General features: G+C 37.3%; 1 protein-coding gene across 1 annotated transcript in view; it reads left to right on the forward strand.

Annotated features, from left to right (window-relative positions):
- The window catches only part of ADAMTS3 (ADAM metallopeptidase with thrombospondin type 1 motif 3), a 289,216-nt gene that overhangs the window by 211,473 nt on the left and 57,235 nt on the right, over window positions 1-20,508 (forward strand). Inside the window, exon 5 of the mRNA XM_029235930.1 lies at window positions 8,414-8,613. Within this exon, the coding sequence (XP_029091763.1) occupies window positions 8,414-8,613 (200 nt within the window). The remainder of the gene's footprint in view (window positions 1-8,413; window positions 8,614-20,508) is intronic.

Here is a 20,508-nt window from a genome sequence, read left to right on the forward strand (position 1 = left end):
GTGTAGGTCATTGTACCTACATGAACTGCCTGGAGAAAGACAGAAGCCCCACACCTAGATATGCCAGATTTAGCAACTAAAAATGCAGGATTCTCATTTAAATTTGAAGTTCAGGTAAACATGGAAGAAGTTTTTAGTATTAGGTAGGTCCCATGATAATATTTGGGACATACGTATAGTAAAAAAAAATTGTTGTTTATCTGACATTTGAATTGAACAGAAAATACTGTACTTTGTCTGACAACCCTGCCCACACCCAGACATTTCAGTGATTTATTCAAGAAACGGTTGGAATGGGGCTGAGCAAGCATCAGTGATGAGTCCACTACTATAGGAACGAAGGACTGAATGTCAACAGCCATTTCCGGGCCAAAAGAAGGCAGAAGTGATCTGTAGGCAAGCAGATTACAATAAGAGAAATGAAACATAAAATGCATGAATGCAAACTAAGGTAGACTAAAAGAGACCAATGGAAGACTGTTACTAGGGATTGTGGGAAGAGGAGGACTTATAAAGGAGGATTCAGGGGCTTCCCTGGTGGCGCAGTGGTTGAGAGTCCGCCTGCCGATGCAGGGGACACAGGTTCATGCCCCGGTCCGGGAAGATCCCACATGCCGCAGAGCGGCTGGGCCCGTGAGCCATGGCTGCTGAGCCTGCGCGTCCGGAGCCTGTGCTCTGCAACGGGAGAGGCCACAGCAATGAGGGGCCCGCGTACCCACCCCCCAAAAAAAAGGAGGATTCAGCAATGTGAGTTGCCTGTGCAGTTTCCATTTCCCCCTCCTCTTTTATTTCAAGGCCTTCCCCCTTCATCTTTTTAAATAGGATCTCCGTACTATTCATGAACCCACACTTTTCCTAAACATGTACTTCAGAGGAGGCTGGCTTCAGTTACAGAAGTTGATTTCTGATTGGAATAAGGCATGTGTGAGTTCAGTTATCTTTGAATGATTTTTACATGGCCTTGTGATTCAGTTCAGGCCACTGAAACACGTAGTTAAATGTACCAGAGGGCTTCCAGGAAAGATTTTTGCCTACTTTTAAGAAAGACATGCAAAAGAGATACAATTTGTGGTACCTGGCTCTGATGCTGGAATTGGTGCAGCCATTCTGAAATAATCAAAGAAGTGAATTGGAAGACAAAGCAGGATATGAAAAGATGGAAAGAAGTGTGTACCTGATCTATTGATGAACTGATTAGCCCAGGAATCACCCTACCTCTGGACCTCTTGTAGTGCAAATTAATGTATTTCCTGATTGTTTAAGACACTTTAAATAAAGTTTTCTTTATTTGCAGCTAAAAACGTTCTAACTGACATATAGGAGATTGTTATAACAGTCAGGATTTTCTATATATTGGACAATGAAGTGACCTTTCTATTTTGTTCATTCGCTAATGATCACAAACTCAAAGCATGAAAACATTGGGGTTTTTTACTTAAAAAGTAAGAAGTTTTCCGTTTAAAAATGCCATATGCTACCCCTTAAAGTAGTCAGTGAAAACAAAAGCAAACGTGTACTTTAGAATTAGAACTATTGGGGAAAAGAAATCACGGAAACTAATATTCATTTAATGGTAATGTCTTTTTTTAAGAAGAGCAACAGTTACTTAATGAAACTTCAAAATTGGCATCATAAATTGGCCTGAATATAGTTCTTTGAACTATCACTATGGAATTTCCCAGTTCGTGAAGGATTCAACTGCTTTTCAAAAAAACATTTTATTAATCTTGGTATAATGGTGCCCCCATATGTGTGGAGATGCTGTTACTGTATCTTTTTGGAATCACAACAATATAAATTTATTTAAATTATATCAATGGAAAAATCACTGTCCAATGATACAAACAGGTCAAAACAATTACTTAAGTTAACTCCTCTCTGTTTCTGACCTTAACAGATGACACGTGTTGGATTTTATGCCTATTTTTAGCTCTGATCTTAGGATCTCCACCTACCATTGGAAAATCCAGCTGGCATTCCAGTCACTTCATTTTCACGGCAGGAGTCTGTTCATGAAGAATGCCAAATTTCTACATATAGATTCATTCTGTGTTTATTGTTACTGCAAAACATTTTTTCCCTCATTTTCTGAAGTAGATGCACTACAGAGAAAGCTGCTGTGGGACATTTTGGTAAAGTGAATCTTACTTTATTATTCTCTTATTAACATGAAATTAATTTGCATTCCCAAAGGGAGTAGGAGAGCAGGGGGAATCTACACAATAAAATTAAATATTGTCAATGTCATATCTATTAAGACTAGATTCAGTGACATATAAAAGAAAACCCAAACATGGCCTAAACAGGATGGAAGTGCTATCCTCCATAGCACTTTGTGTAACGAAGTCGGTTCCAGGGCTGGGATGCCAGCTCCATAGTCACCTTGGGGTCAGATCCCTTCTTTATAGCTATTCTACCAAACTAAGCACATGCCTTGGATCCAGGCTTACCTCAAAGAACTCTCGATATCATGACCAAGGTCCAGGCAGCTGGAAGGACTAATAAGTGAAGGACTAGAGATGTGTGGTCCTTAGTCACAAGGGAGTCTGCGAATGACTTTTAACTGGGTTTATTTCTACCTCACATAGAATGACAGTCTATTCCTTAGGCATAACAGAATGGATGTAGGGTAGATGCTTCTGTCACATTCCCTATCACAGTATGCTTAAGATTGTATTCCAACCTCAAATGTATCTGTATCAGTTTCAGAATTTGATCAGAACTTGTACCTTTCCAATTTTAAGTTTGTCTCCTGTCATTTTTTAACCATAGGAACTTTTTCTGGGATGAGAAGTGATTTCACCAATCTACACTTAGATTTCTTGTAAATGTAATTAAGCATGTAAACATGCCATATTCCATCCTGAAAATGTCTTAGGCCCAAGTGTTATAAATTAGCAAAATGAATTATATTCTACTTTATCTATTTGGTAAGTTCAAAATTCTGATTTAACACTATATCCTATCTTTAACTCTAAAAATAACTATATCTACTGTGACTTGATTGGTCACCTGTTTGCCCCCAAACATTTCATATTTTCTGTAAAAACAGGCTTTATAGTAAAATCATTATTTTTCTGAAAGTGCCTTTATAGCCATTGGGAAGCTACGGGGTACAAAAAAGGGTGCAATCAAAATGTTTCCAAAAAATTAATTCTCATCAGTAACTTCTAAGGTAAGTTTCAAAAACATACATTTCCCAAATAGTTTGAAAAACAGAAAACTCACTCTAAGTGCTAAGGGGATTGCCTTTGATATTTCTGTGAAGCTTGAAAAGTACCCTAAGCATGAGTCTTTTGGAGTGAAGCATGGGGAATAAGTAGCACACTATACTTATTGCAAGGCCTTATTTATTGATTGATATATTTTAAGATGCTCAGTTTTCCTGCTAATTCTGTTATCACATCAATCAATCTCTGCTGTCCAACTCAGCCACAGCCTTTCAAATCACCTTGAATGCACTTACTTAGCAGGATGCCAACAGTGTGTCACAGAGATCCATAGTTTGCAACACCCAACACAAAATGTCACTCTGCTTTCACTTCTTGAACTTGCCTATTGACTTCTCTGTGATTCTTCAGTCCTTAAAGCAGAAAACAGGTCTGATAGGGAGTGTTTGGACATGACTAACATGATATTCACCTTTAAGTGTTCTTATTCCTATACTTATGGGGGCACAGAGAGAATGGTAGAAGTAGACACAGAATTAGAATTACACACATTTTGTCAAAGTGTGTGCCTGCTTTTAAACTCTGAAGCTTTGGAAAGGTGTGAACTATTACTAAAAGGCATGTTCTAATACCCTGATTAGATCCGTTTAAAGTAGAACTTGTGGAAGTGATTTAAGCCAATATAATTGTTTGTGACTACATGATACAAATTCAGCTTCATTCTGAATATAAATCTGGTACAACCGTGTGGTTCCCAGAGTTAACAACTAAAGAGTTCTTAATCTTCTCAGGATCTACCATTTACTGAGTGGGTGCTCAATAAATATGCACTGAGTGAAGATCAGTGCCATCTATAAGCTCTTTCCAGTTTGATATTAGATTTTTAATCTACTAAGCAAGTTTGTCTCGTTGGATTTAATCCTAATTTTAACTGAAAGTAAGCATGCTAGATTCTTCTCTGCTTTATCTACTTTGTGCTCTTCATGAGATATTGTTACCCTCATTCTTTCTAAAATTATCAGCAATTCAGATTTTCCTTTATTAATTCCAGATTTTTTCTCACCTCTATTTTAAAAGAACTATAGCCATTTGATATGTGACATATAAAATAAAATGTAGGAAGCTTTAAAAGGTATAGAAAACTTATCATAATGGGAAATCAGCAGCATCATCACAGTAGTAGTAATAGCAGTAAGTACAATTTGTTGAGCACTTATATCTAAGCACAGTATACAGTGTTTTTACTAATATTAATTATATAATCACAACAACTCTGCAAAGGAGGTATTATTATCCCATTTTACAGATGAGAAAACTGAGGCTCAGAGAGGTTAGGCATCTTAAGTAAAATCACACTTCTAGGGTGCGACACTGCCAGGATTTGAAGCCAGGTATATCTGATTACAAAGCTTGTGAACATTATATCATAAAGTATGTATACTGCGAAAAATTCATTATGAATGAAGATATTTCACAGCCTCAGACCTATTTGTTAATTAATAGGGACGTATATAAATAAAACGTACCAGAAGTTATTCCACCACTGTCTTTTTTTCAAATGTTTGACATTGCCCACTTTAGGAATCACAGAAGAGAATACTATATGGCACAGGAGGAAATAGGGACAGAAGTATTCTTTTTTTTTAACATCTTTATTGGAGTATAATTGCTTTACAATGGTGTGTTAGTTTCTGCTTTATAACAAAGTGAATCAGCTATACATATACATATATCCCCATATCTCCTCCCTCTTGCGTCTCCCTCCCAGCCTTCTTATCCCACCCCTCTAGGTGGTCACAAAGCACCGAGCTGATCTCCCTGTGTTATGCAGCTGCTTCCCGCTAGCTAGCTATTTTGCATTTGGTAGTGTATATATGTCAATGCCACTCTCTACCTTCGTCCCAGCTTACCCTTCCGATTCTCCATGTCCTCAAGTCCATTCTCTACATCTGCGTCTTTATTCCTGTCCTGCCCCTACGTTCTTCAGAAACATTTTTTAAAAAATATTCCATATATATGTGTTAGCACACGGTATTTGTTTTTCTTTTTTTGACTTACTTTACTCTGTATGACAGACTCTAGGTCCATCCACCTCACAGCAACTAACTCAATTTCATTTCTTTTTATGGCTGAGTAATATTCCATTGTATATATGTGCCACATCTTCTTTATCCATTTATCTGTCAATGGATGCTTAGGTTGCTTCCATGTCCTGGCTATTGTAAATAGAGCTGCAATGAGCATTGTGGTACATGACTATTTTTGAATTATGGTTTTCTCAGGGTATATGCCCAGTAGTGGGACTGCTGGGTCATATGGTAGTTCTATTTTTAGTTTTTTAAGGAACCTACATACTGTTCTCCATAGTGGCTGTATCAATTTACATTCCCACCAACAGTGCAAGAGGGTTCCCTTTTCTCCACACCCTCTCCAGCATTCATTGTTTGTAGATTTTTTGATGATGGCCATTCTGACTGGTGTGAGGTCATAATTCATTGTAGTTTTGATCTGCATTTCTCTAATGATTAGTGATGTTGAGCATCTTTTCATGTGTTTGTTGGCAATCTGTATATCTTCTTTGGAGAGATATACCATGTTCTTGGATTGGAAGAATCAACATTGTGAAAATGATTATACTACCCAAAGAAATCTACAGTTTCAGTGTAATCTCTATCAAACTACCAATGACATTTTTTACAGAACTAGAACAAATATATTTCACAATTTGTAAGGAAACACAAAAGACCCTGAACAGCCAAAGCAATCTTGAGAAAGAAAAACGGAGCTGGAGGAATCAGACTCCCTGACATCAGACTATACTACAAAGCTACAGTAATCAAGGCAGTATGACACTGGCACAAAAACAGAACAATAGATCAATGGAACAGGATAGAAAGCCCAGAGATAAACCCATGCACATATGGTTACCTTATTTTTGATAAAGGAGGCAAGAATATACAGTGGAGAAAAGACAGCCTCTTCAGTAAGTGGTGCTGGGAAAACTGGACAGCTACATGTAAAAGAATGAAATTAGAACACTCCCTAACACCATACACAAAAATAAACTCAAAACGGATTAAAGACCTAAATGTAAGAAGTATTCTTGATTGAATGAAAGCAATGGTTGAAAGAAAAAGACGTCCTTCTTCCTTCTCAGGTTCCTCACGCAATGAAAAAATAGATTCGCTTACCAAAAAACCACCTATTTTAGGAGGGATGCAAAGGCCAAACCAAAGTTATCTTACAGCAAGATGAACTGTCCTTCTGAAATAAGTATTCAGCCTTCTTCATGCATGCATCAGACTTAATGACATGATGACATTGCTAGTATATTTCCACTGGATACTGCCACTGAGAGTTCTGCCAAAAAGAGCCATTTTTAGAACTGGGAGCTCATGTATGAATTTCCTATTTGTACGCTAGCTATCACAACCTTTCACATTCTCAAGTGTGTGAAGAGACTGAGGTTGAATAGTAAAGCTGTTTGCAGGTGTAGTCTCTTGCCCTCAGTGTGGGTTTACAGCTCTTAAAAACAGCTTTTAAGGAAAGATTTCTGTTTGATGTGGATGGTGGTGAGAGTTATTTACTTATTGTAGAGCCAATGTGATTCCCTGATGAGCAGAAAAATCCCAGTTAATGATCTAGCATCTGGGCTTGGGTCAAAGTAAATTACAGTATAGCTTTCAAACCTGAGTAGTCATATTCAGAGGCTGTGCCCATACTTGTAGGGGAGGGTGCTGGTGTTTCTCTATATTTTTTAAAAGTGGAAAGGGTATGAGTGAGATCTTTACTTCTACTGCTTTCTAGTCCCATGTGGCTAGGGCTTGGTCATCAATCTTCTTGACCAAGAGACACTGCTTTTTCCCCCTCAACTTTACTAACACCACAAAGATGGAGAGGGAAATGCCTATTCATTAATGTCAGACATTGCTTCAAATGGCTTACAGGCCTCAGTACAACACTAAATAAGCCTCCATATAAAGCATGAGTCAGAATTGGTTCTGTCAGACTTCTTTTTAGATATGTGATTGTTTTAGTCATCAAGGCAGTATGTAAAATAAAATCCTTTCCAGGTTTTATATATTTGAAATGGGAATGAGTATTCTTTCAGTTCTGTACCTGCAGTTTTGATTAATAACTTTTATTTTAGTATTCAAATAACATATTTTATTTTTTAATTCACCAAAGCATTTTCTTCACCAAAACTATGGTAATCTGAATCTAGGTAATTAGGTAATCTAGATAACTAGAACCTGAGAATGCCTCTCACTTTCTTTCTCTCCAGGTAGATAGATAGACAGATAGGTAGCTAGATAGATAGATAGATAGATAGATAGCAGGTAGATAGATAGATAGATAGCAAGCAGGTACATAGATAGATACATAGATGATCTAGAGATATATATGTACATGTATATCTGTATATCTCTCTCTGTGTATCTATGTATATGTATATCTGCTTGGAAAGTAAAAATAATTAAGTTCCTTCCACAGCATAAAATAGTTTATACTTTTATATTCTTCTGTTATAGGTAATTTTCTGACTGAATTTTTACTTTGGTATCTCACAGATTCAGATATACAGCTATCGAAATGGCCTGCTATCCAGATGATGGCCAGTACAAATGTGGAAGACCTATATTGTCTGCCTAGCAGCATTCACTGTAAAACCACACTCATAAGAAACAAAGTAATATATCGTCACTGATAATCATACCACTAAATGCTGTTTGTTGTGTTGCCATGCTATAATTTGATTTTTAAGTTAAGGCTACTTGAAAAAGAAGCAGTTTAGATTTATGTGATACAAATTCCACACTCCATAATTAAAGTAACTTAACCACTGTAAACTTATCAAGCTGTGAACTTTAAATTTATAGTCTCCATTTATTTAATAGCTACTTAGCCCACGTATGTTCTGCACCCTTTGGCTCTGCACTGAGGATACAGCTGGAGGAAGACTAAATACTCTGTCCCTCCTGGAACAGTCGGTCTGGCTGGTGGCACTGCTTTCTATGCAGTAATATTATTTTGCCCTCAGTGTTGCTGTTCTGTGTTGAATTTATAGGAGGTCTATCTGAACACATGCACTTGCACATTATTTAAGGAATAAACTGAAAAGCTACATCTTGGTGACTATGGATGATAATTATAGTTCCCCAAGAAGATCTTTTTTTGTAAGAAGTTACTAGAAGGCCCATTGGGGAAACTGAAATGCCTGGGTTCCTTTTGTTTCTTAATAGAATCGGATCTGGAAGGCCTTGATGATCTAGGTACTGTTTACAGCAACATTGACCAGCAGCTGAATGAAGCCATGAGGCGACGCAGACACGCGGGAGAAAACGATTACAACATCGAGGTGCTGCTGGGAGTGGATGACTCTGTGGTCCGTTTCCATGGCAAGGAGCACGTCCAAAACTACCTCCTCACCCTGATGAACATTGTGAGTAGTGACTCCTTTTTGAGGTTTTTTTTATCTTTTAATTCACTTCCCTTGTTTTGCTAGAGCCTTTTGGAAACCTCTGTGACGTCTCCCATGACTGCGCCCCACATCCAAAATGTGTCCATAACTGCATTCAATTCAAATATTGATCTACATATTTAACATACAAGATAGTTCTTTCCAGCATCATTTTGCATCCCAGGACGATGAGGAATTATTTAGGCCTGCTAACTCTGTGTGGATGCTTATTGTTAGAGCTTTTGAATAGAGCAATGTTTTTCAACATTACAATTGAAGGTAATATATGTACAAAGCACAGTCAGCTCTTGGCACAAGTGCTGCCCTGGAAGTTATAAAGGACTCTTTTTAAATTTGTTCTTTATGTCTTCTTTATTAGCCTTACTCTTGTCCAGAAGAAATTTAGTCAGTATTCTCAAACTGGTGTTCTTTTTTCCTTGTGAACTGGCAGAGAGCAGTTGAGGAGAAATAATATATAAATCATCTACTTCTAAAAGATAATTGAGACTGTAGTATACTTTATTTTATATGTTTTATTTTCTAGACTTGTAAAATACATATTGTATTGACCTGGCAAATTTAGTACCCAAGCCTATTCTCTCTTTCAGCTTTTTGACTTTTAATGTAATTCTTTGGGTATTTTACCTTCTTTTTTTCCATGCTTAAAATTAGATTTCCAACAATTATACTGGAGAAGAAAAATTATTAGTTTTACTTATCATGAGTTTATTCATCCTAATACTGATGCCAATATATTAAAAATATATTTTGTTCATTGAGATGCCAATGTATAAAATTCTACACATACCATGTCTCTGTGAAATGGAAAATGAGTATAGAAACTCAGACACATTTTTATTTGTTCATTGGCACTAATTCCCATTATGAAGACTGATTATCACGCAGAAAACAAATTCCTGTGGAGATGCTGTTTTTACTTGCATTATGCATTGTGCCCCTGGGCTGCTTTCTCCTACCACTAGCGAGGCAGTCAATCAGGATAGACCTAGACCCTAAGGGGTGCTCAGACCTACAGGAGGCTCTTGGAGTAGTGCAGCTGAGACTCAATACGGTCCTTGGCCTCACAGTACTTATAATTTAGTCAAGGATAAAAAAAGATGCAAAAAAATGCAAAGGTTGAGCGATAAAAGGCATGCTATTGTTAAAATATATCGGGAGGCACTGCATTATAAATTCTTCAAGACTTTAGAGGGAGCAACAGTCATCAAGTTGTGAAGTGTTGAGAGTATTAAACTGGGACTTAGAGGAGGCAGAGGCATTACCTCTAGCTCTGTACCTGGTTGACTTCGTGACCTTAGATAGTCATGTCCCTTCCTGGGGTTTAGTTTCTGTATTCATAAAATTGAAAGACTGTACAAGATGCTCACTATTTCTCTAATTCATCAGGAAGCTGGAGGTTAAATTGGGTCTTTAGGGCTTTGTTTTCGGGTTTTTTTTCATTTGTTTTCTTTAGTTTTTTAAAGGGCACATGGAATTGTAAAGGTTTTCTAGGTAGACTCCACTGACAAGAAAGTAGAAATGAATATAGTATATTCACCAGACAGTAAGCTTAGATGTCAAGGAATAAAGTGCTGCAGTTTTGGTTTTATAACCATCGAAAAAGGACTTTTGTTTTTAATACCATTAAATAGATTAAGTAATAGGCTGAGTCTCTGGCTCAAATACTAGAAATTATTCTAAAGCTAATTGAGCATCAGAGAATGGAACTGGAAAAGAGAAAATAATTTTTCAAACTTAATAAGTTCATTGCATCTGAAGTAATTAATTTAGGTAGAGGTCTTGAGGAGATAATAATAACAGTCCCCCCTTCCCTTCCCAAGTTTAGAGCCAACTGAAAGATATGGTGAACAGACAGATGGAGAATAAATAGTTTTATTATTTATAAGAGCTGAATTGCACATGACTTAAATTTATAGCCACAAAGATTTTTCTTATTCTAAATCAGTGATTCTCAGTGGAGAGCACTTTGTCCCAGCCCCTTCCATCAGGGATATTTGGCAATGTTTGGAGACATTTTTGGTTGTCATAACTGGGAAGGGATGCTACTGCCACTAGTAGGAGATGCCAGGGGTGCTGCTAAACCACCTACAACACAAGGGCAGCCCTACACAATAAAGGAATATGAATTATCCAGTCTAAAACGTCAACAGTGCTAAGGTTTAGAAACCTTGTTCTAAATTAGACAATCTTACTCACAACCCCCCATCTCTATCTGACTGGATAATTTCAGGTCTCCTTTATAGGACAGGTAGAGAGCTTTAAGCATGACAGATAGAAGACTGAATCTCTTTCTTTCCTCCCCCCCCCCCATTGCCCTATTGTAGACTGTTAGATCTACAGCACTGAGCTGAGCATGCCTTATCTCAAATTTATCAATTAAATCAGAGTTGGAGGCATGAAGAAAACCAATAATGATATTCTAATGAAACTACCTCATGGAAATTTGAAGCCAAGAAAATTGGGTTTTTTCCCTAACGATGTTGGAATAATTATCAACTCCTATGCTAGCCATTTTATGACTTCCTATGGTTATCTAAAATCATGGCTCACCAAACTCAAGCCCTACACAAACACAGAGGCTTTCTTTACATGCCACATAGGTTCAGACAGAAACTGTAGAAGAAATTGACAGCAAAAAGTGTATTTTCTTGCACTGATATGGGGAGAAACGTGTCCCTATGGTAGAGGAAAAGCACAGATTCCGTCAGTCTCCTTTGGTATCTCTACCTTAGTTAACTAGTCAGCAAATACACTCTTCTTTTAGTTTACCTGGTAGTCAAATATAGTCTCCATATCAAACCCAGGTGATATTTACCACATAGTTCCTGAACCAAGGGAGTACTTTGAGGTCCCAGTGATTTGCTTCATGGTTGTCTCTTTAATTTAAACTGAACTTCATACTTTCTTATCTTGAAAAGGGTTCTTAAATTATTAAATGTTAAACATATGTTTAGTGAAAGAATGGATAAATGAACAAATGAGTGTAAAGAACATAGAGGTAGATTATGAACAATCTTGAGAGGCAGAAACTTTGGACTTGAAATAAGAGGATATAAATGACAAATGAAGGCTTTAATCAGCTTAACAATATTATGAAAGCAGTGTTTAGGAAGTAAATTAGCATTTATTGGGTGTCTATATTTTTTTTAAGTATATTGCAAGATGGGAATTATTATTACCTTTTTTTTCTAGAGGAAACAGAGGCTTTAAAATGTCAATAAAATTGAGGTAAATTTTTAAAATTATTTGAAGGTTGTAAAAGAGTCTCAGATAATGATAATGTGGTGATGGTAACCATCAAAAGAAGACAGGGTGGAGCTTCTGTGTTGGTGAACACATCACAGTGCTGGGAGGGTGAAAGCCTGGAAAGAGCATGGAAGCTCTGTACCCCTCCCCCAAGACCTTGCCTTATGCATCTCTTCCATTTGGCTGTTCCTGAGCTGCATCCTTTATTTTAAACACATGTAAATGTGTAGAAGGCGGCAGACTATAGAGGAAAGGCAAGACAGTCTTGGGTCTAAGCCTGCCCAAGGTGAGAGGCCTTGTAGGTACAAGTAGCAACTTCTCAATACCTCGGTTTCCTCACCAGTGCGATGGGGATAGCAGTCCTATGCTCACAGGAGAGTTCTAAAGAAGAAAGGAGAGTGTGAACATAGCATGTCTAGAACTGAGAAGGTGCTTGACAGATGGCCAATTGATATTTGCTCAACTGTTGTGGGAGATCTAAATAAGGAGCACAGCCTCTCACCCGCATTTGATGCCCCTGATTTTCCCAGACTCTCAGGACAGAAAACACCAAGGGATTTTCTCAGGGTGATGTATCGAGCCTGGGATGGAGCCCCATCTCAGCCCGCATTCTCATGAACCCTGTTCCCTTTTGCCACTGATGATCCTGGATCAGCATCTGGAGAGAAAGGGATGCAGACCTCGCTGCGCTGGTTTCATTGTCAAGAATAACCTGGAGAGGGGGGCAGGCACAAAGCCTTGCTCCCTTCCTGGGACCATTTTTTCCAAAAAGTAAGAGTCTTACACTGCTGGAGGAGGTGCAACAAAGCCTGTTGTGTCCAGGGAATAGACAAAGACTTGTTGCGTCTAGGGGACGGGTAGAAGAAAAAAACTCTACCCCAGTGTTTAGGGCAGAAACAGGTCTTGGGGGAAAGCAGCTGCCATGCTGTGAAGACACTCAAGCATCTCTGTGGAGAGGCTCGTGTGAAGAATAACTGATACCTCTGGCCAACAGCCAGCATCACTTTGCCATCTGTACAGGTAAGCCACCTTAAAGGTGAAATCCAAGATATGAAAACAACCTAATTGTCAAGCGATGGATGAGTGAATAAAGAAAATGAGGTTTATACACAAAATGGAATATTATTCCGCCTTAAAGAGAAGAAAATCCTGCTACTGGCAACAACATGATGGAATTGGAGGCCATTATGCTAAATGAAATAAGCCAGACACAAAAAGACAAATACTGCATAATCTCACTTATATGTGGAATCTAAAATATTCAAACTTATAGAAGCAGAGACTAGAACGATAATTGCCAGGGAGCAGAGGGAGTAGGAAAATGAGGAGGAGATGGTCACAGAGTACAAAGTTTCAATTACACAAAACAAGTTCTGGAGATCTACTATGTAGCATATTGCCTATAGCTTACAATACTATATTGTATACTTGTAATTTTCTAGGAGGGTAGATACTATGTTAGGTGTTCTTACCACAAAAAAATTAATAATAAAGGAGCAGGAGGAAACTTTGGGAGGTGATGGATATGTCTATAGTCTTGATGGTGATGTTAGTTTCGTGGGTGTGTATTTATTCCCAAACTCATTGAGTTATATACATTAAATATGTACATCTTTTTACATGTCAATCATACCTCAATAAAGTGGCTTTAAAAAATAATAAAATGAAAAACAAAAGTGGAATCCTTATATCTTTTGACCCCAGTCAAGCCTTCAGTTGAACAGCCCCAGCTGACATCTGACTTAGACTTCATGAGAAAAACCAAGCTAGAATCACCCAGCCACGTTTTGCTTCCAAATTCCTGACCCATGGAAACTGTGAGAGAATAAATTATTGCCTCTGCTTTAACAAGGGAGAAGGAGGAGGAGGTAGGGTTATTGGGAGGTGAAACTTGTTTAGAAAATTCGTTATATTTAATTTTAACTCAGATTAATCATAGTTTAAGTGTAACCAAGGAGAACACTTAAAACACAATATATTACATGTTACGAGCAATGTTAAAGAGCTTTGGTTTATCTGCTGTTTTAGATTAACCATACTAGTTGCCACCTCTTTGACACAAATATGTTTTGTTTTAGGGTCATATTGCCTAATGATAGGGGTGACTGTGCATATGAATGTGGTAAAGTTCCATAGGTGATTTGTTGTGCAAATCTGGGGATTTGAACACTGGAAAGACAGCTCACTAAATTAGCACTTTTCTCTGGGGGCTCAAGGGTCAAGTGAACAGGTCTGAACAGGCCCCGGATGATTTTGATATGACTCGTTAAGAGGGGACAGATGCCCTCCACCCATCCCACAGCTCCTTTGCGAAAGAATCAGTGAAGGCGAGAATTGTCCGTTGCCTTCTATATCCTTTTATTTTTAACTCTTCCTTTTTGTAGATCTTGAAATTTCTCCCAGACTCATCTATAAAGAAAAAATTAACAGATATGAATATATTTTAAAAGAGCATGACTAACGCCCATTCTTAGATTATTGAGAAGCTTTTTATATTTCAAATAAAAGATGTGCTATATAGTTGTCTTTTTTAGGATCTCGTGTCATATCTTGTTATACTGAGAGATTTTCATTTTACTATTTTGTAACATTGCTGACTTGCTGGGAAAGTGGTTCTCAGCTGTAGAACATATCTCCTTCTACAAATGTTGATCCATTGCCTACTATAGGCAAGGCCTACCTTAGACGTAGGGTATAAATATCCCAATGAATACAATAGAAATTCTCTGCCCTCTTGGTGCTTGGACTAGGAGAAAAGTAATAGTCAAAAGAAGAAATAAATGTGTAATATTTGGTAGTAATAACTGCCAAGAAGAAATATAGATAAGAGTAAAGGGATATTGTTGAGGAGAGAGAAGGAGGGACTACTTTGAATAGGAAGTTAGGGAAAGCATCTCTGACGTATCATGTAGGCAGAGATACAGGCATTCTGTGAGGAAGAGAACCAGGCAGAAAACTGAAGAAAGAGTGGTCTGGTCTGATGAATCATGAACTGTAAGAAAAAAGCTGCAGAATCAAGAAAAAGCTACCAAGTCAGGAGTGTTTGGGATACAGACTTAAGAGTTATTGTTTTTCAAGCGTAATGGGTAATTTTGATGAACACCCCTAGTTAAAAATCACAGTAGGACAATAAAGGACAAGAACTGAGAGGAGGGCTTCCCTGGTGGCGCAGTGGTTGAGCCTGCTGATGCAGGGGACACGGGTTCGTGCCCCGGTCCGGGAAGATCCAATATGCCGCAGAGCGGCTGGGCCTGTGAGCCATGGCCGCTGAGCCTGTGCGTCCGGAGCCTGTGCTCCGCAATGGGAGAGGCCACAACAGTGAGAGGCCCGCGTACCGCACAAAAAAAAAAAAAAAAGAACTGAGAGGAGAGAATGGGGGGGGAAATCTTTGACAATAAAGAAATAGAAATGAAATTCCTTAGAATGAAAAATGTAAGTAATTAAACTCTCCTGGAAATTTCTCCAAAATTTTGTTTTTCTTTGTATCTTGATAGCCAAACACTGTTGGCAGAAATTTGTTATCTGAGCTACCGTGAAGCTCAGCTTACTGAACTCTGAGTATTCTAGGCTGGTAAGAACTTTTTCTTGAGCTGAATATAGTTTTCTTTTTAAAGTCTTTTGACTTGTTAATTACTAACTCAAGAGCTTTATGCCCTTATACTATTTCTTTTTTATGACATATGTTTTAACTGCTGCAGGGGAAAACATAAACCTTGCTGAGAGGAAAACCAGTGAAATGAAAGGAATAGGTACCAGGTCTTCTTTCTTAATATATGATGGAAAAGAATGGTTCCTGGCAATATTCTGAAGGTAGAAGGAGGAAATGCCCTAAAACTTTTTTAAATGGTCTTGACTTACCATCATAAAAGGCGAGGTGGAAGGCTATTTAATGATCAAGTACAAAAGAAAGTAGAATTTCAAAGACTAATTCTATCATATAAATTTTTCATCGCTGAAGTCTAATGTCCTATAACTCAAGCAAGATTCATGAAGCTCCTTATACGAAATCAGTTTAGTGTGATTTACTATAATAGAAGTCTCTTTTCTAATGTGTTTGTCTTTTCAGCCATTTGTTCTCTCTGCCAGAGGTCCTTTAGGTAAAAGTTACCATTGATATGTCCTAGCATAGAATCACACTTTAGAACTCAGGAGGAAACAATAGAGGTGATCCTCTCTAACATTTCCTTTTTGAAGATTATGGAGATTGAGGATAATTGTTAGGTTACTTACCTAGTGTCAAGTACCTAGTTGCAGGGCCAGACTGGTTTTGTCTCTGGCTCCCATTTTAATTCCACGTCAGTTCAACATTTATGTTAATAGTCATTAGTACATAGTTTTCAAAAATATATTTGAAGGACACTTTGTGATGAGAGTTGAAGAACATATGTACTCATTAATGCTTCGGATGGGCCACTCAAAAAAGTAGGCTATAATGTTAACTACTGTGTAACATCATAGTGACTTGCAGGAGTGAAGAAAATACTGCTGACTTTTACTCTTTTCTTAATTTTATGGCCTGGTCCATAATCATCACCTCAAACCTCAAAACTCCAACTAATCAAAATAATACAGCAGTCATAATGTATGTATTAGTAGATAAGAACAATGGTTTTGAATTTTTTCAGAGTCTTGGATTTATTTATGAATTTGAGGCAAACCATGAAAATTGTACTTAAGGGGAAAATAACACTTACCATTTAAGAAAAACAAAGCCCACTTGAAACTCATCTAGGTTAAGAACCCTGTTGTAGACCCAAATTAAAGTAGCTCCCAATTGCCAAATCTGAGATAATATGAGCAAAAAAAAAAAAAAGATAATAATGAATTATAATACATACAACAAAAGAAAGTCTCTGTATTTTAAACTTTTATTGGAGTATAGTTACTTTACAAGGTTGCATTAGTTTCTATTGTACAGCAAAGTGAATCAGCTGTATGTATACATATATCCCCTCTTTTTTGGATTTCTTTCCCATTTAGGTCACCACAGAGCATTGAGTAGAATTCCCTGTGCTATACAGTAGGTTCTCATTATCTATTTTATACATAGTATCAATAGTGTATATATGTCAATCCCAATCTCCCAATTCATCCCACCACCACCCCTTCCCCCCTTGGTAGCCATACATTTGTTCTCTATGTCCATGTCTCTATTTCTGCTTTGTAAATAAGATCGTCTATACCAATTTTTTCAGATTCCACATATATGCATTAATATACAATATTTCTTTTTCTCTTTCTGACTTACTTCACTCTGTATGACAGACTCTAGGTCCATCCACGTCTCTACAAATGACCCAATTTCGTTACTTTTTATGGCTGAGTAATATTCCATTGTATGTATGTGCCACATCTTCTTTTATCTATTCCTCTGTTGATGGACATTTAGGTTGTTTTCATGTCATGGCTATTGTAAACAGTGCTAAAATGAACATTGGGGTGCATGTGTCTTTTTGAATTATGGTTTTCTCTAAATGTAAGGCCAGACACTATAAAATTCTTAGAGGAAAACATAGGCAGAACACTCTTTGACATAAATCACAGCAAGATCTTTTTTTTTTTTTTTTTTTGCGGTACGAGGGCCTCTCACTGCTGTGGCCTCTCCCGTTGCGGAGCACAGGCTCCGGACGCTCAGGCTCAGTGGCCATGGCTCACAGGCCCAGCCGCTCCGCGGCATGTGGGATCCTCCCAGACCGGGGCACGAACCCATGTCCCCTGCATCGGCAGGCGGACACTCAACCACTGCGCCACCAAGGAAGCCTAGCAAGATCTTTTTTGACACACCTCCTAGAGTAATGAGAATAAAAACAAAAATAAACAAATGGGACCTAATGAAACTTAAAAGCTTTTGCACAACAAAGGAAACCATAAACAAGACGAAAAGACAACCCTCAGAATGGGAGAAAATATTTGCAAATGAAGCAATGGACAAAGGATTTATCTCCAAAATATACAAACAGCTCATGTAGCTCAATATCAAAAAAAACAAACAACCCAATCCAAAAATGGGCAGAAGCCCTAAATAGACATTTCTCCAAAGAAGACATACAGATGGCCAACAGACACAAGAAAAAATGCTCAACATCACTCATTATTAGAGAAATGAAAATCAAAACTACAATGAGGTATCATCTTAACACCAGTCAGAATGGCCATCATCACAAAATCTGCAAACAGTAAATGCTGGAGAGGGTGTGGAGAAAAGGGAACCCTCTTGCACTGCTGGTGGGAATGTAAATTGGTACAGCCACTATGGAGAACAGTATGGAGGTTCCTTAAAAAACTAAAAATAGAACTACCATGTGACCCAGCAGTCCCACTGCTGGGCATATACACACAAGAAATTGTTGTGAGTTAATACTGATGCAAGTAAATGACTATGTAAATTATTGCCTAATATAATAATTGACTAAGTAAATGGGGGACATTTCTTCCCTATAGTAGAACTCCAGCTAATAAATGTAGCAGAAATGATAGAAATTTTAAAAATTGCTAATTGCCAAACACTACAGTAATAATTTTTGCAGAGAAGTACCATCAACGAATGACAGAATTAGTGGACGAAAATATAATGAGAAATCAGATATATACATAGTCTCAAAGTATCTCCTCACAAAGGACTTATTAATCACAAAGGGAAAATGAGTAACTTTACATTTGTGAAACCTGGCAGACAGCATCTTAACCACAGGGTGAAATTTAATCTTACCCCTAATGAGTCACATTAACATCCTGTGCTCTAGAGGGCACAATATCACTTCTGTGCTATTATAGCTCATAACAGAATTTAATCATGAGGAGCCATCAGAATAACTCAAATTGAGGGGCATTCTACAAACTAACTGACCAGTAATCTTCAAAACTCTCCGGGTCATGAAAGAAAAACTGAGGAACTGTCCCAGATTCAGGAAGACTAAAGATATGGCAACCGAATGGCATAGATTGGATCATGGACCAAATAAAGGATATTAGTGGGACAATTGACAAAATGTTAAGTGGGTCTTTAGATTAGTTAATTGTATCACATTAATATTAATTTTCTAGATTTGTACTGTATACTGTGAATTTGGTAAATGTTAGCATTTGAAGAACCTGGGTGAAGGGTATGTGGAAATTCTTTGTTCTATATTTTCACCCTTTTTTGTAAGTCTGAAATTATTTCAGAATGAAATTAAAGATAAAATTAAATGCATTAAAAGAAGCCCTTATTTGATTTTTCCCTTGTTTAATTTACTGTGCTTTTAACTCTTAAAGGTTATAATATAAAATGATATTTTGGGGAGACTTCAATTATGGGTAGAGATAGGTTGTCAGAGAGAGTGATTTGTGTATTTTTGCTAACCACAACATGAGAAAATATGCAATGAATATGTGATATAATAGTAAATAAACTCAATATTGAAATATTGAAAACCATTACTCTTAAACATCAACTTTCATTAAAACATAAGTGACATACAATATGTATTTTAAGTGTACCAGTTTTATGAAGTTTTATTAAAAATTATATTTTTTTGTTTCAGCCTAGTTTTCTTCCAGATACCTTCAGAGTTGAGAGCAAACAAATTGAGTCTTGACTGTCTGTCCTTCCTTTTCTCAGTAAACGACTCTCTTAGGCACCCAGTTATTCAAACCAGAAACCTAATATGATAGAGATGCTTTTCCCCCTTGGGGATGTACTTTACTAGGGGAAATTAGGTTTGTAAATTAGTATGTATAAAGCAATCTAGAAAGTGCTAATTGATTGAAAGAAAGTATAGATTCTGTGCTATGGAGGAAGAATATTAGAGATGTCTTTGAAGTAGAGGAATGAGGAAGGATATGAGGAACAAGTATGCTTGAACTAGGCCTTGAATGTTCGTTAGAAGTTAGGTCTTTTAAGATGAATGACAGGGAATTCCAGACAGAGAAGATAGTTGAATATTCAAAGCTCCAAAAAGATGCATAGTATATACGTGAATTTGGCTACATATAGGTTGCATGAAGGAAATTAATGCAAAATAAGAAAATGAAGATAGATAGCAATTACAGAACTTCGCAGAGAGGTTTCTCTTCTTCATTTAGTTCTGTTTAAAAACTAGTTATTGAGCCAATAGTAGGTGGATATTTACTATTTTTAAGACATTGGGAGAATATAAAGAAATTCTTGGCAGGTTAAGACCATGAATCACAGAGTTCGGTAAAGGTGATGAAATGAAGACCGCTCTTCTAAATGTTGGTTTGATTTGAAGGAAATTCAAGCTGGTGCTAGAGGATCATGCCATTTTGCTGTTGTTGTTGCTGGAACTGGTTAGTTTTTTACCAAATTATTGAGTGAAAGTCAATTAAAAGGACATAAAAGACATATGTTCCATCTACTCTAATCCTTTTGGAAGCTAGAATTTCCCTCAGTCACTACAACACCTAACTAGTATTTACCATCATTTGTCTTGACTCTGGGAATCATTGGCACTTTTCTTTCTTCACATATTCACTTTTACACATTTTGGTGATGAAGGTTGAAGGCATCACTATCTTATTGTTATCCTTTCTTTGTCTCTTGCAATGCTTTCCTTTTTAATATATCCATTTATAATAGGATAAAGGAAAGGTTAGAGAAGTATTAAGATT

This window comes from Monodon monoceros, unplaced genomic scaffold (assembly GCF_005190385.1).
Source record: "Monodon monoceros isolate NGI ecotype Baffin Bay Population unplaced genomic scaffold, NGI_Narwhal_1 Super_Scaffold_20, whole genome shotgun sequence".
Taxonomy (NCBI): domain Eukaryota; kingdom Metazoa; phylum Chordata; class Mammalia; order Artiodactyla; family Monodontidae; genus Monodon; species Monodon monoceros.